Raw genomic sequence first — 14,787 nt, 5'->3', positions numbered from 1 at the left:
GAGTTAGCGGCAGAAGAGAACCAGAGCTTCACCCACCTGCCCACTCCACTCCTGTGCACTGTCCCCTCAAGGCCTGTCCCTAAATCCCAGACATCACTTCCTTTTGCAGAACCTACCAGTGGCCAAGTGACAAAAGGCACCTCCTCTGAAGACACCACTCTTTGGATGGGAGTAGCTCTGCCCACCACACCCCAGCCTGCACCAGAACTCCAGGGGTCAGGTCTCCTAGCTACGGACCTTTCCTGAGTTCTCCAAACTAGGCCTTTGCAGTCTTCTACGTAGGATGTGAATCCCACGTGATTCCTCTGGAAGTGGCCACATTTCACATAGCGAACACATCAAATAAGCGGACATCACTGCCTTTGAACCACCGATCTTCCACCAGGTCATGCGGGACTATGCCCTGTCCGGCAGCTACTGGCTTCCACTTAGCCACTGTCTTGAGGGTTCTGAGTCCACCCATACAATGGGGCCTGCCCTCAGGGAGCTTGCAGCCAAGAGGCTGGCATGTGCAGCTGTGGTCAGGCATCCTCTGTGCATGGCGGCCAGAGCCTCAGCTGGGGACTGACTAGAAAATGAGAAGGTGGGCTTGGAGGAGTCAGAAGGGAGCTCCTGGAAGAGGTGGCCACTGATCTGAAACCAAAGGAAGGGAAGGAGTGAATCTGACCACAGGCCACAGGGCAAGTCTCAGGTTTAGGAAGGATATACCCTATGCAAAGGCTGAGCCACAAGAGAGGAAGAACTGGCTCTGGGCATTAGGCAACAAGAGGCCACAGGACATGGAGCCAGGAAGCCTTCGTCAAATCGCAGCTTTACCACTAACAGGCCCTGTGACATCAGGCAAGGTATTCAGTCCTCTCACCTGTAAAATGAAATAACAGCTGAGCTGTTTGAATCTCATGTCTTTCGCCTCCTGGAGGGCAAAGACCTGGCATTCTCATTCCGAATCCCTACACACAACATCTCAAATACAGCAAGTGCTCCACACATTGTTTTAAAGTGACACCGTATAGGAGAAGAGGTGGTTTGGGGCTGGGAATGGGAGACAAAGCAGATGTGGCAGGGTGACTGGGCTGCTGGCATAAGGTCTGGCCAGCCGGTGCAGACAGCTCTGACGCAAGCCTGGAAGAGGCTGAATGGTAAAGCTCATCAGAAGTCAGAGCTGGCACAAGCCTCAGAGGTCATTTAACAGATGAGGAGACTGCGGCCCAACAGAATAGCAGTGACTTGGTCAAGATGACAAGGCCTGCTCTCAGAGCCACGCTTGGGGATAAAGAAGGAAAAGGTCAGGCTTCGAGGAGGATTATGAGAGAGAAAGCTGGGGGCAAGATATGAGCAGGCAGGGCAGCCCAGAAGGCGGTGCTCCCTCTGCTGTTCACACCTCCCTCTTCCCCTGCCCCAGCTCGGCCTGCACAGCATCTGCTCTGACATCAAAGAGCTGACGTTTGCCCCGCCTGGCTGCCTCCCCCGAGGGTTCCCATTTCTGGAAAAGCCTGCTGTGTCACTGATCCCTTCAGCCCTCTACTGCCCACCGCTGGGGACCCTGTGACTCAGCCCATCTGCCACCAAAATGTTCCCCCATTTCCAGGATGGTCCCAATGCTCGCCAAAAGAACTCGGTTTAGACTAAGGCCCCGAACTCACCTCAGGGCTTGGGCACCAATTGAAACAAGAAGGAACTACATTAGCTTTAAGGGAGACTTCCAATTAAGGAGGCAGAGAGATCCTACAGTGAGGCTTAATAAGATGTGCTGAAGAGTTTTTGCATTTAAAAAACATTTAGTTTAGTGAGCATCAGAAGGTGAGAAAAGCAGGCAGTGTTCTGAGGCAAGAAGGGAAGGAAAAGGAAAAGAGACAGTATTTTCTGAGTGTGCGCCATGCGTGGTGCTAAACACAAATACGTATCGTCCTCCTAACGCAGAAGCCGGGGCAAGTACCCCGATTTACAATGTTTGGCTCAGAGAGGTCAGTTAACTTCCTAAGGTCACACAGCTTGTAGGGTCGGTAGCTGAATCCTAGTCTTCTCTGAAGTCCATGCTTTTTCAAAATGAATGATAACATGACCAAAAAGACAACAGAGGCGGGCGCCAGGAGGCCCTTCCTGACTCACGCCGGAATCGCGCTCCTCACAGCTCACAGAATGAGGCCTGTCCTCCACTGCAGGCAATGAATGAGATACAGAATTGCCAGAAGATGGGGAGTCATGGGCCACCGGCCAGGCCAACCATTTCTCCACCTCCAAGACGTCGGGCTGCCAGCCAGTCCAGGCCTCGCTGGCAGTCGGTGCTCCTGTCCAACGCTTCCTCGAGGGAGCCCTTTCTCCTCACTGGGCTTTGTCCCAGCTCTGAAACCTGTAAAGCTTCTGGCCTCGGAAGAAACTTCCTAGAGCGTCTGGCAGGCAGGTTGTGTCGCCTGCTTGCCAAGACCCATGGCTGCTCTCGGCTGCCTAATCAGATCATTCAGAATCCTCCTCTTCCATCCGATTCCAGCGCAGGAGCCTGGGAACCAGCTGCGGCCAGAAGCAGAGCCTGGGACCCACTCCCTCTCCTGCTCCCACCCTCTCCTTCATGGGTAACATGTGTGGGACTGGAGGCTCCCACTTCCACTCCTTGACTCTGCCCTGCCCCCACTACCTGGCCCCCACGTATGTGGAAGGGAAGTACCACACCGGAGGCAGAGACCCCTGGATTACAGTCCCCTGCTCAGCCTTCATGGGCCTCAGTTTTTCCTTCTTAGTAAAGGAATCAGCCCCATTCCCCCTCTCCTGAGAGCAGGGCAGGGATATGAAGAGGAAAGCGAAGGGCATGAGCAGGAGGAGATGTGCTGGACCTTCCCCAGAACCAGCAGTGCAGCCTGAGTTTCTGCCGTGGTCTGGTGGCAGGGTGGGGTCCGGGCCTGGGACTGCTCTGGGGAGCCTTTGGACCCCTATCAGAGTGAGGCCAGGGGTGTACAAGAAGAGGCGATGGAGTGAAGATCAGGGTTCTTCCCCAGCCCTTGTCCAAGCCCTCCAGGGCCTGCATCCAGCCCATGGTGGCCCAGGTTCCATGCTGCAGTCACCAGGCACCTTCGGACTGGTCACCAAGTGAATGGAGCCAAATTCCCAGGAAGCAAATATCCCCTGGAGAGACTTTCCAGGTCTGCCAAGCTACAAAGCTGCACCTGGGTTCAGCCCCAACACATCATTCCAGGACAGAGCCCCATGGCCTTCCCCACACCCGCTCTTCCCCCCGGCCGGTCAAATGTGTTGGAGTTCTGGGAAGAACCCGGCACGGCTGGAGCACTCGGACAAGGGCAGAGGTGGGCTGAGGGGGGAAGCCCCCACTCCGTGTGCTGCACAACATTCAGCTTGAACCAGGAACTATACACTGGCTACGGTGAAGTGAGGGCCCTAAGCCAAGAGGAGAGCACTGCTAAGAGGACCCTCGGTGGAGGAGCCGGCATGGGGAGGGCATGGCTCTGGGTACGCAGGGAAAAGCCTGATGGCATCTGCTGTTCACCTTTTGCCCTTAGCCCAGCCGGGGGGCAAGAGGCCTGAGCATGGAAGACGCTGGTCCCAGGGCAACGTAAGAGCTGGGACCAGGTTAGGCTCAGCTGGAGGCTCTCCAGAGGAGGCAGTGGACAAATGACATGAACCCTCAGGGTCCAGCCAACCCCGCCTTTTGGATATATGGACCCCTCTGGCAGATGATCTCATCTGTCCCTCTACCTTTGGAAGCCAGGAGGCAAACGGCTACTGTGTGCAAGGTCCTTTCACGTTCCTCCTGCCGCGTGAGCCCTACAGTAATCCTGTGAGGCAGCTTCTCCGTTCGTCTGGCAGCTGAAGAGACTGATAAGCAATTTGCTTTAGGTCTCAGTTACAAAGCAGCAGGACTGGGATTAGAACCCAGCCTCTCTGTCTCCAGCCCCAGGGCTCGTCCCACTGCGTCACTCCAGAGACTGCATCTTGCCCATCCCCGACTTTGAATGAATAAGCCACGGACAGAACACAGAGCCCAGAGAACACAGGCCCCTGGCTATTTACGGCTCCTGGTTCACTTCTAATCCTTGTCAATAGGATGTACCTATTCTTAGAGACATGTTGCTGATCACCCACGGGGGCCAGCTTCCCAGACTTACCCTCCTCCCTCTGCAGCCAGGACTGGTGGTCCTGGCTGCATTCTCCCTGCAAATGATCCCCTGCCCAACTCAGGGCAAGAAGCCCCAGCAGCTGGTGACCCCTGCCCCCACCCTCCCCAGGGTCATCTATCTTTAATGAGCCAGAGGACGCAAAGGGGACACCCTGGGCTCAAAAGGAGGGATGAAAGGAGGGATGGGAAATCAGCTGCCTGAGCCCAGCTCTGGCTCCAGTCAGCACTTGCTTTTCCTCCATCAAAGAACAGAGGGAGTCCCCTTGCCCTCAAGGTTTCCCCAGCCATTGCTTTCCCTTCCTCTATCCCTCTACACCCCAACTGGGGGAGTCCTCAGTGATGACTGTGATGACTGAGGGGCTGCTGGTCCCCTCCAGCTCTCTGTGTTCTGGCACCCTCCTTTGCTCAGCACTGACTGGCGGTTGCCATGGGAACAGCGGGCCAAGGCTTTGCTCCTGGGGACAGGCGTGAGCAGAGTCTTGACTGAATTGATGTCTGTGTGTGCGCCCTCCCCCACCAGGAAGCCAGACTAGGGGACACGCTGTGGAGACAGAATTTTGTACAGGAGCACCAAGCCCTGGCTGGAGGCCGGGGGATGGCTGAGATGGCTTCAGACAGGCCCTGCCCCCAGCCCCCAGCCCCCAGCCCCAAGGTGTCTAAAAGCACACCTTATCCACACAAACTTGAGGCTCTGCAACATGAGACTTCAGCATCTCTCAGACGGCATTTGAGTCTTGCCTGACATACGAGACCCTCTACAGACTTTTATTGGCCTGATCTTCCATTAGTGTCCCACATACTGCCGCCCGTTCAGGCTGATGCCTAGCTGCCTCCCACCATAGCGCCTTTGCTTCCTCCATCCCTCCTACAGCAACCATCTAAAAGACCATCGCTGCTGGGAGCCTTCACCGCAGCCCTCAATGCCCAATTCAAGTCATACCTCCTCCAAGAAGCCCTTCCTTGGCCACTCCAGAGATCAATCCCCTTCAGCTCTGGAACATCTGATCTCTGAACCCCTCTCGTCAACGATCACATATTGCCTTTGCAGTGACAGCTCCTGTTGCCTGCTGGTCTTGTCTCCTCCACTAAATATTACATCCCTTATGTAGCCCCATCCACACCCCAGCGGCACTGGGCAGCACACAGCAGCTGCTCGGGAAATGCTGCCTGAGTGAGCAGCCTCCATTCAACCTCCTCCCATGGAGAATGCAGACTGCCTTTCATCTGGCCCCTCCTCTTGGTAGAAATCACTACTCCTTCCTTAGGGTCCCTGCTGGAGCCTGTAACAGACTTCTTCCACAGCCTGTGTATCACTTGATCACCCACACCTCTTTACACATCCATCTGCCTTCAGGGCAAAGGCCAGATGCTATTTATCTTTGAATGCCGAGCACCTGGCACAGTGCCTGATCTGTCGTAGGCCCTCCATAAAGGCCTGCTAAACAAATGCATCCCCTGGGCATGTAGTCAGATGGCACCTCCTCCACCCACTTACCTGCCATCCTTGTCCTGCCTCCCAGGCCTCTGGTTAATGGATGGACAGGGAGGCAGCTTCATGTCTCCATTTACCACGCTACAGCCTTCTCTCTCTGGCCCTGCCATCCCATTCCATCCCATCTCTACAGCTCACTTCCTTCGGGAGAGCTCATGCAATCCCTCCCACCCCAATTTCTTATTGGCCTATTGTCTCAACCCTTGCCTCTCAAATACCAGCAGTCACTATCTCTTCCAGTTTCTCCTGATTCAGTGCCTGGTTTGACTCCCCAGCTACTACCTCTGCCAGTTTCTCCTGATTGGTAAGTGTCTGTCTTGACTCCCCAGAGGCACAGGCCATGTTTTTCTTTCTTCTGTCTCTGTAGGTGCCACTGCAGGGCTCTGCCTCCGATCCTACCTACAGGTAGACTCAGAGACAGCCCTGTTCCATGCCAAGTTCACCTGACTTGTCCAGTTACACATGTGAGCTCTGTCTTCTCCCTGATATCTCAGCTTCAGTGCTCCCCTGTCAGACACAAATCAGAGGGAAATGGCTCCCCGGACACCATAAACGCTTTTAATGGCGACCAGGAACTGACTCTAAGATTTTCCTGCATTTTCCAGACCATTACAAACTCATATTACCAAGGAGTTACAGTGACTTTCCCTGGAAAGGCAGACGTATATATATATTTTACTGGACACACAACTCTTTAACTCATATTAAAAAAACTACAGTAAAACTCACTGTCCCAGATTTATAAACTGGAGCTATCTGTCACTACACCCTAGCACTCTGCTTTCAGTGGTTCTTTTCCTAAAAAGGTCCCAAAGCCTCCCTCAAGCAGCTCTTAGGTGCCACTGCTCTGCCCCACAGCAGCCTCTGTTTCCCATAACTCGGCACTCACCACATTGTAATGCAATTGCCTGCCTGCTTCTCTATATCCACACCTGACAAGCAGCAACTCTGGTGTGTCCGTGGCTGTATCTCCAGTGCACATAACACAGGAGTTAAATGTTTGCGAAAGAATGAATAACGGATGAGACAGCAGGGAGATGAGAACTCAGCCACAGGGCAGCTCAGCAGCTGAGAAGGAACGGGGTGGGGTAAAGCGAAAAGAGATATGGCCTAGGAAATGGAGTCACACACAAAGCGTGAAGAATGACCAAGAGAGGCCCACGCCTCCCATTCTGGGCTGCCTTCAAGCAGAACAGCAGTCCCCAGTTCTGACATAAGGTCTCTAGACCACAGCCGGGGAGTTACACAGGTGCAACTGGCGTGCCAACTCCAAATGACTGGTAATAAGTTCTTAGAGGGCTGTATTGAGAAGTATTCCAAGGCCAGGTCCACACTGATCAGGAAGGAGTTGTGATCGATTAGTGGGCGGTTCTATACACCACTCTGTTTCCTTTCCTTCAGGCAGAACTGTATGCACAGCCACCTACTCACTTTTCTTAAGCATCTCCAGAAAAGGCCATTCCACAGCGTCCTAAGCCAGGGTCACACAAGCCACTATTCTGTTCCTTATCCATGGACCAGGGACTGGGCTGCCTGCGATCCCCTACAGACATCTGCTCTTTCCACTTCTGAGCCTTTGCTGATGCTGTTCCTTTAATCCGGAATGCATTTCCGTTTCCATTTTCTGCATGTTCGACCCTTCCCCATTCATCTGTTTGTTTACCTACTCGACAAGCATTCTCCGTACACTTTCTATGTGTTAAACACCGTATTAGACTCCAGGGATAAAAAGCTGACCAAAACAAAATTAAAGCTTCTTTTCTGGCCTGGTGCCCAAACCTCAAACCACTTCTTCCAGGGAGCCTTCTCTGGTCCTTCCACCCAGAAATGACCACAGTTTCCGCTGAGGCTCAGCATACTATGGTGCCTCTGTTACAGAGGTTCTCCACAGAGGTGGTGCCCCTCAGGGGACACTTGGTGATGTCTAGAGATATTTTTGACTTTCCTGACTTGGGAGGGGGTGTGACTGGCATCTAGTGGGTAGAAGGCAGGTCTGCTGCTAAATGTCTTACAATGCCAGGACAGCCCTCTATAGCAAAGAATTAACTGACCCCAAATGCCATTACTACCAACTCTGTTATCACACCACCTTCTTTCTGTTGTGTTGAACCATTAACATGAACAACTACCCCTTCCCATGCTTCACTTCCTGGATTTTAAGTTCCTCGAGAACAGGATCAATGTATTATTCATGCAGAGGGTCTAGAAACTCTCTGAAGTTATATGCAAAATCTTGTGCCCATGTGTAACATTCATTTTCCTAGGGAAGGGAGTCCGAGACTAGAGAAGCGAAGACTCACTGACCTGGAGCCCAGCGCTCTGCCACGGACAGGCCACGGAGGAGACAGACAGATGCTGGGGGAGCAGAATCTCCAGCCCGGCTGCTCTGAGGCCCCTAGCAGAGCTTCCCCGACGCTCCCCCAATCACACAGATCTCTCTCAAAGTTTAGGTTGGGATTTCGTTGTTGTATTTAATAAAAGGTGCTTTATTAGGGGAAGGTACAGACAGAAGCGTGGTCTTGGGTGGCCATAGGACAGGTGGATCTCCGTATGTGTCACCCCTAGACCCAGGGCTTATGTACCATAAGGAAAGGGTATATGTGCTCCAGCAAGACAACCAAAAGCAACCCCCAGAACAGGCAAGAATGCTACTACTGTAAGTGGGAAAGCCTGTCCATCCTGTCCCCTTTGCTTATGAACCTATGAGTCTCTGGAGGGGGCCTCAGCTTTAAGCTCTTACCAATCCTCCACTTCATTGAAGGAAAGGAGCTGGGGCCTGGATACACAATGGATGTATCTTTGGTTGAGTGGTGATATGATTTAAGAGAGAACGTATCCCATCCCACCTTCCAGCCACTTCCCCCTGGGAAAAAAGAAGCAACCTATAAAACCCTCCCGCAGGGCCGAGCGCGGTGGCTGAGGTCTGTAATCCCAGCACTTTGGGAGGCTGAGGTGGGCCGATCACCTGAGGTTCGGAGTTCGAGACTAGCCTGACCAACATGGAGAAACCCTGTCTCTAAAAAATAAAATGAAATAAAATAAAAAACTCTCTTGTAGCTGCCTAGATGTAATCAGTGAAATATATTTGGATTCATAATTGGATTCGTATCCTATAATTTGGGCAATATAAGTTGGGATTTTGATGGGCACCTCAATAGGCACCTTGGGTGTTACTCGTCACTTAGTGCCTTCAAGATGACTAAATTATGTAAAGTAAGTTTCTACAAAAAGGAGGACTTCTGCTTTAGAATGCCTTGAGAATGCTCAACAGAGAAGGGCATGTTCTTCTAGGGAGTGTGCTGGGATTAATTGCCTCTTGGAAGCCCATGAAGGTACCTGGTTAATCTGATAACTGATCACAAAGCTTGCACTCAAGTCTCCCCATGTTTCCAAGGGATAAACTGAGGCCTTAAACTCAAGGTCAGCGGTACATGTGGAGCAGGCAACACGTCTAGTAACCCAGGTCCCAGCCTCTGCTGCTGCCCTAACCAGCCTCCTTTTCAATGGAGACAGAATTTATCAAAGTGAGAGCCAATTTCATTCTATCATGTCAGGGACAGGGAAGAGAGATAAAAGGACATTTGACTCCCTGCTGTCAGCCGGAGACGCTAATGAATCCTTTGCTTCCGAAGACGATTATCAGACAGAATAATTCATCGCTAGAGATTAATTGGACTAATTACGTTGGCTCTCAGAATCCCTGAATAATTATTTTCGATGGGGGCGGGTGTCAGTGACAATTGTGTGATATCTGAGTCTCTTCCCTTGAATGAAAAGCCCGCAGAAAGGGATTCCTGGTTTTGAACAGTGGGTAGGATGTAAATATCATGGATGGCTAAGTTTCAGCTCCGATTAGGTTACGTGGTGCCCATATTTTGTGTGGAAAAACTTTATTCAGGGAAATGTTATAACTTCCAATATCCCAGATCATCTTCTTCACTTCTTCATTCAACAGATTCTTTAAAACATCCCATTTTCCCCAGGAAGTCCTCCTTGATTCCATGGGAACAGGGAGACTGCAAGCTGTGTAGATGCATGTCCCTCCTGGGAAGAGGTTTACCTGGTCCATAAGCACTAAACTGCCACAGTCCCCTCTGCTCCAGTGCCACTCTCCCTAACCACCCTCACCCCACCAAGGAGCCCAGAGCCCAAGGCCTGGCACACAGGGAGAGCAAGGAAGGAGGGACCTGCTCTCATCAGAATGCTTGATGGTACCTCTGCCATCTCTCCCTCTTTAAATGACGAGCCGACAACCTTGCTACGTGAATAATACAAAGGCTGAGTGCACAGCAAAAGAATTGAGTGTTTAAATAAAACTTACAACCGAGTTCATCTGACACATGTGATAATCTGCATTGTCACTTTCACGTTATGTGGCAATTAGAAATCAAATGGCTGGGCAGTCATTCCTCTTTAATTACGTGCAGCTGAATCAGGCGTGTTTGGGATGACATTGCTGGAGGTGATTGGAGGGAAAATGAGAACCTTTGGCTCCCCGTCTTCCCCCATCCGAGGGAAGACCTTGGAGAAACTTGCCCTCCCTCAGATGTTTATACTCTCCCATCAGTTCCCCACAAATGTTGGGCTTCAGGAAAGGGTGGGGTACCAAGTTCACTAGTTTTAGGGCCCTAGCTGACTCTGAACCAATATCCAGGCTGGGCAGGTGGTAGCTTTAAAATCAGACAGATCTGGGTTGGCACCTTGGCTCTACCATGAAGTATGTAAACTTAAGTAAGAGTCTTTATGTTCAAAAATCTCATTTTTTTCCCACCTGTAGAATGGAGATAATTATGTGTATTCGCAGGGCTATTAGGAAGATTAAATTAGATAATGTATTGTTAAGTGCTAGCACAGTGCCTAGTATCTGGCAGGCACTCATATTATAGTTGTTATTGTTGTGATTATTATTGTAAGTGGGAAAACCCATCCATCCTGGTCCCTTTTGGTTATGAACCTAAGGGTCTCCCAGAGGGGCCTGAGCTTTAAGCCCTGACCAAACCTCCCACTGAAGGTAAGGAGGTGGGATGCTGGATACACAATGGATGTATCCTTGGTTGAGTGGTGATATGATTTAAAAGAGAACATATCCTGTTCCACCTTCTAGCCACTTCCTCCTGGGGAAAAAAAAGCAACCTTATAAAACCCTCCTGTAGCTGCCTAGATGCGATCAGTGAAATATACTTGGATTTGGTGGTAAAATCCTTAGAGGGAGAGCCACTGGTTAGTCACTCCGTGTTGTAATTTATATAATACTGTATATATTGGCAAAGGAGACCTTCCTAAATACTGTATGCTTATAAAGACTTCTGAAGGGAGAAAGGAAAAAGCGTTTAAGATGAAGCTGGCAAGCAGCTGAAAGGTTTCTGTTAATGGGTAACTGTGGGTAACTATGCATAATTGCAAAATACCTTTCACACCAGGAAGGAGCTTCTGAATTGAGTGACAAAGCAGCTGCTGCTGGAGGTTTTTGCAATGGCAGCAAAAGTGAGCCTCCTCCTGTCATCCGTCCTTCCTCCTGCGGACAGGGAGGGAAGGTGAGTGCAGTCTGAGGCTGGCAGGAGAGGTAGGCTGCAGGGGTTGGGCTATTTTCCAGAAAGAAAAGGATAGATTGCTGCCCGGAAGCCAATTTAAGGGCTCTTTAGGAGGCAAATGTGGCAAGAGAACCAGCAAGAGAAAACCTGCCTACAGAAGCTATTGAAATAAGCAAATGGACTGAGTGGGGGAGAGGACATAGACGCAAATCAACGCAACCTTGCAACAAGATGACAAGATTTCAGTTCTGCATAAAGAAATGTGGTCAGGAAATGTCTGGGACATGCTAGAGACAAAGTATCCAGTGCAGTTGACAACTGGGCATCCAAATGCCTAGAGTCTGGGCTTGCTCCGCACCTATTCAAAGTGGGATGACAACTCTCTGAATTTCTGAAGCAACTTGTCCTATAGTTTAATCAGACTGCTGTCCAAACACCTTGACTAAAGAAATGGGTGTCTGGATGGAGATCTGCGGAAGGTGTAAGAGGTAACTTTAGAGCATGGTACACTGGGGGAGGGCTGGTCTGGATGGAATACTGACGGGGCAGGGATGAAGGCAGCAAGAGCGCAGCCTGAGGGAGTTGAGTATGGGGGGCGGGCGTTGAGAGGAAGGGCAGATGCAGGGATGGGGGAGGAGTGAAGGTGCTAAAGAGAGGTGCCTTGATTTTCCTGAGGACCAACATGACTCTCTTCCATCTAGGAGGGCCGGGAAGCTGTCACTTGGTGCTTAATAGGTCTGCATTTCTCCCCAGCCTCTTCTCTGGCTCTGGAACTTCAGGTGAGTGTGAAATAAAAGCAGTGAGCTGAGAACATCTTGTCATGTTGATCTGTAGCTGTCTCAGGTACCCTTTACAGGGACATTCTGCAGAAAGCAAGCCAAGAATGCATTCAGGAGTATTTTAGTTCACAGTGGCTTTAAAGACATGCAGCTCAGGGCTTTCCCATATATCCATCACGTATCATGACAATTCCAGCCCAGGGCATTCAGAAGGATGGACGTGGTGCAGATGGATATGAAGAGCACAGGAGGCTTGGGCTCTACTTCTTGCTCTGCCACTAGCCGGCTAGGTTTCCTGGACCTTTCCTCATTTGTAAAATGATCTATAAGTCACATACATGCCCTGATTATCACCACAGAGAAAAAAAGGACTGGCTGCTGGGTCAAGGGGGACAGGCAGGGACTGTCACTGAAGATTCTGCCACAGGCGGTAATGGATCCCAGATAGTCTGGCCTCACATCAGGAAATATCAGGTGTTCCAGCAACCAGATACAGAGGAAATGAGCAGAAACACCCAAACATGGGGTAATGGACACCTTCGTAATGATTACAGGCTGTTTCCCACAGAGCATCACTTGGGGGAATGTGCGAGCTCATTTTCCTAACAACCCCAAGGCTGGAAATCCTGCACATCTGTGATGGAGCTGGTCTGAGTTTCTGCAAACTCAATTAAATTTAGCAAGCATTTGAGTGATTGCTTTAGTGTTTCTCAGCCTTTGGAGTATAGTCTTTGGCCCAGCCTTAAAAGATTGTGATTCAAAATAACTGGGATTTTGTTTTTGAGATAGAGTCTTGCTCTGCCTGCCAGGCTGGAGGTGCAGTGGGGTGAACCTGGCTCACTGAAACCTCTGCCTCCTGGGTTCAAGTAATTCTCCTGCCTCAGCCTCCCGAGTAGCTGGGATTACAGGTTCTGCCACCACACCTGGCTAATTTTTGTACTTTTAGTAGAGATGGAGTTTTACTGTGTTGCCCAGGCTGGTCTTGAATTTCTGACCTCAAGTGATCTGCCGATCACGACCTCCCAAAGTACTGGGATTACAGGCATAAGCCACCACGCCCGGCCAGAACTAGGGTTTTCAAAAGCTGCATAAAGGAAGTAAGCTTAGAATGAACCACGTGCTACTAGGTTAGAGTTGCAGACATCAGTTTGAACTAATATTTAGTTACACACACACACGAGTTTACATATGTATCACATATATATGGAGAGATAGGTATGTGCACATACATGGGTTAGTATAGACACATATATTCCTAGCTCTGTCCCCAGAGAGGGCCTAGAAGCAGTGTCACCCCAGCGACACTCAGCACTCAGTCTCAGTTTCTGTACCTCCTCCCATTAAAGAAACTAGGATTCCTTGGAGAAATAGCTGATCCTCGCAGCACTGGGGCAGGGAATATGCAAAATGAGCCTGGAGCATCTTGTAGGGCTAAACAGCAAGGAAATAAATAAGGAAATAAAGATTGCGGTATGTCAAAGGGACACAGATGCCAGTTAAAAGTGCTCCTGTAACAGGCAAAGCTGAAACAATTTGAAAAACAAAATAAAAAATGTAGAACTGGATTATAACTCAAAGTATAAAATAAACATCCATGAGTACATACTGCTCTAAATGAATGAATGAATGAATGAGATTTGTCTCTTCTCCCCCATTCATGAGGTGAAGCCCTCCTTGAATGTGGCTGCACACAGTGACTTCCTTCTGAAGAGTACACTACGCAAACGTGGGAAGATGGGAGGGGACAGGGATGGTAACGCGGCATGGAGAAACTCAACCAACACTACCGTAGCCAGGTAATTCAGGTCAACATCAACAGCGTTAAGTCATGTTGGTAGCATAGCCCAGGGGTCCCCAAACCCTGGGCCATGGACCGGTACAGGTCAGTGGCCTGTTAGGAACCCGGGCTGCACAGCTGGGGGGTGAGCGCGCCTGAGCAAGCCCCACCTCCTGTCAGATCAGCGGTGGCATTCGGTTCTCACAGGAAGGTGAACCTTATTGTGAACTGTACATTCTAGGGATCTAGGATGCACGTTCCTTATGAGAATCTAGTGTCTGATGATCTGAGGTGGAACAGTTTCAGCCCGAAATCATCTCCACCCCAACCCCCCACCCGTCTGTGGAAAAATTGTCTTCCATGAAACCAGTCCCTGTTGCCAAAAAGGGTGAGGATGGCTGGTGCAGACCCTTCACATGATGTCATGAGAATGGCATTTTACTTCTGTGGTCTTCATCCCCCGAACACATAACCCCTGTGTAACCAAAAGTATCTGATAAACCCACTGCAGGACACTCTGCAAAATACCTGACCAGCACTCTTCAAAACTATCAAGGTTATCAAAAACAAAGAAAGTCTAAGACACTGTCACAGTCTAGAGGAGCCTAAGGGAATCTGATGACTGAAGGTAATGTATTAGCCTAGAAGGGATCCTGGGACAGAAAAAGAACACGGGGTAAAAACCAAGGAAATCCAAATAAAGTCTGGACTTCAAGTTAGTGACAATTTATCAATATGGTTCATTAATTGCAGTAAAGGTACCCGAATAATGTAGGAAGTTGGCAACATGGGAAACTGGGTATGGGGTATGTCAACCCTCTGTACTATCCTTGCAACTTTTCTGTACATCTAAAACTATTCCAATACTAAAAGCTTAGTAAGAAATTAAAAATTACGTCGAAGTTCTGAGGTACAGCCATGGTGATACACAGCTGACCCTTGAACGACATGGACTTGAACTTAGTGAACTTATATGTGCCTTTTGTTTTCCCCCAACCTTGCATGGAATGAAACTACAGTATTCCTGGGATGTGAAAACTGCCTACGCCAAGGGCCAACTTTTCATAACACGTGGGTTCTGC

At 50.1% G+C, this 14,787-nt stretch overlaps 1 protein-coding gene and 1 long non-coding RNA gene across 6 annotated transcripts in view; one reads left to right on the top strand and one right to left on the bottom strand.

Annotated features, from left to right (window-relative positions):
* LOC135268213 (uncharacterized) overlaps positions 1-9,731 on the top strand; it is a 136,933-nt gene extending 127,202 nt beyond the window's left edge. The window contains exon 3 of the long non-coding RNA XR_010336484.1: positions 9,574-9,731. This is a non-coding gene — a long non-coding RNA (uncharacterized LOC135268213). The remainder of the gene's footprint in view (positions 1-9,573) is intronic.
* Positions 1-14,787, bottom strand: part of NAV1 (neuron navigator 1) — a 263,151-nt gene that overhangs the window by 117,431 nt on the left and 130,933 nt on the right. Inside the window, exon 1 of one of the 5 annotated variants that reach the window (XM_064360232.1) lies at positions 5,067-5,821. The exons of 3 other annotated variants lie outside the window; for them this stretch is intronic. Coding sequence is in view for 1 of the 2 variants with exons in the window: in XM_064360231.1 (XP_064216301.1) it covers positions 5,622-5,628 (7 nt within the window). In the remaining variant the exon portion in view is untranslated. Of the gene's footprint in view, positions 1-5,066; positions 5,822-14,787 lie in introns of those variants that run through there. One more of the 5 variants, XM_064360231.1, reaches the window with a different exon arrangement.

Source organism: Aotus nancymaae, unplaced genomic scaffold (assembly GCF_030222135.1).
Source record: "Aotus nancymaae isolate 86718 unplaced genomic scaffold, 86718_ANA_hifiasm-v0.15.2.pri h1tg000039l, whole genome shotgun sequence".
In the NCBI taxonomy this organism is placed as follows: Eukaryota; Metazoa; Chordata; class Mammalia; order Primates; family Aotidae; genus Aotus; species Aotus nancymaae.
The sequence above is the reverse complement of the archived record's forward strand: the minus strand, read 5'-3'. Positions and strand labels throughout refer to the sequence as shown.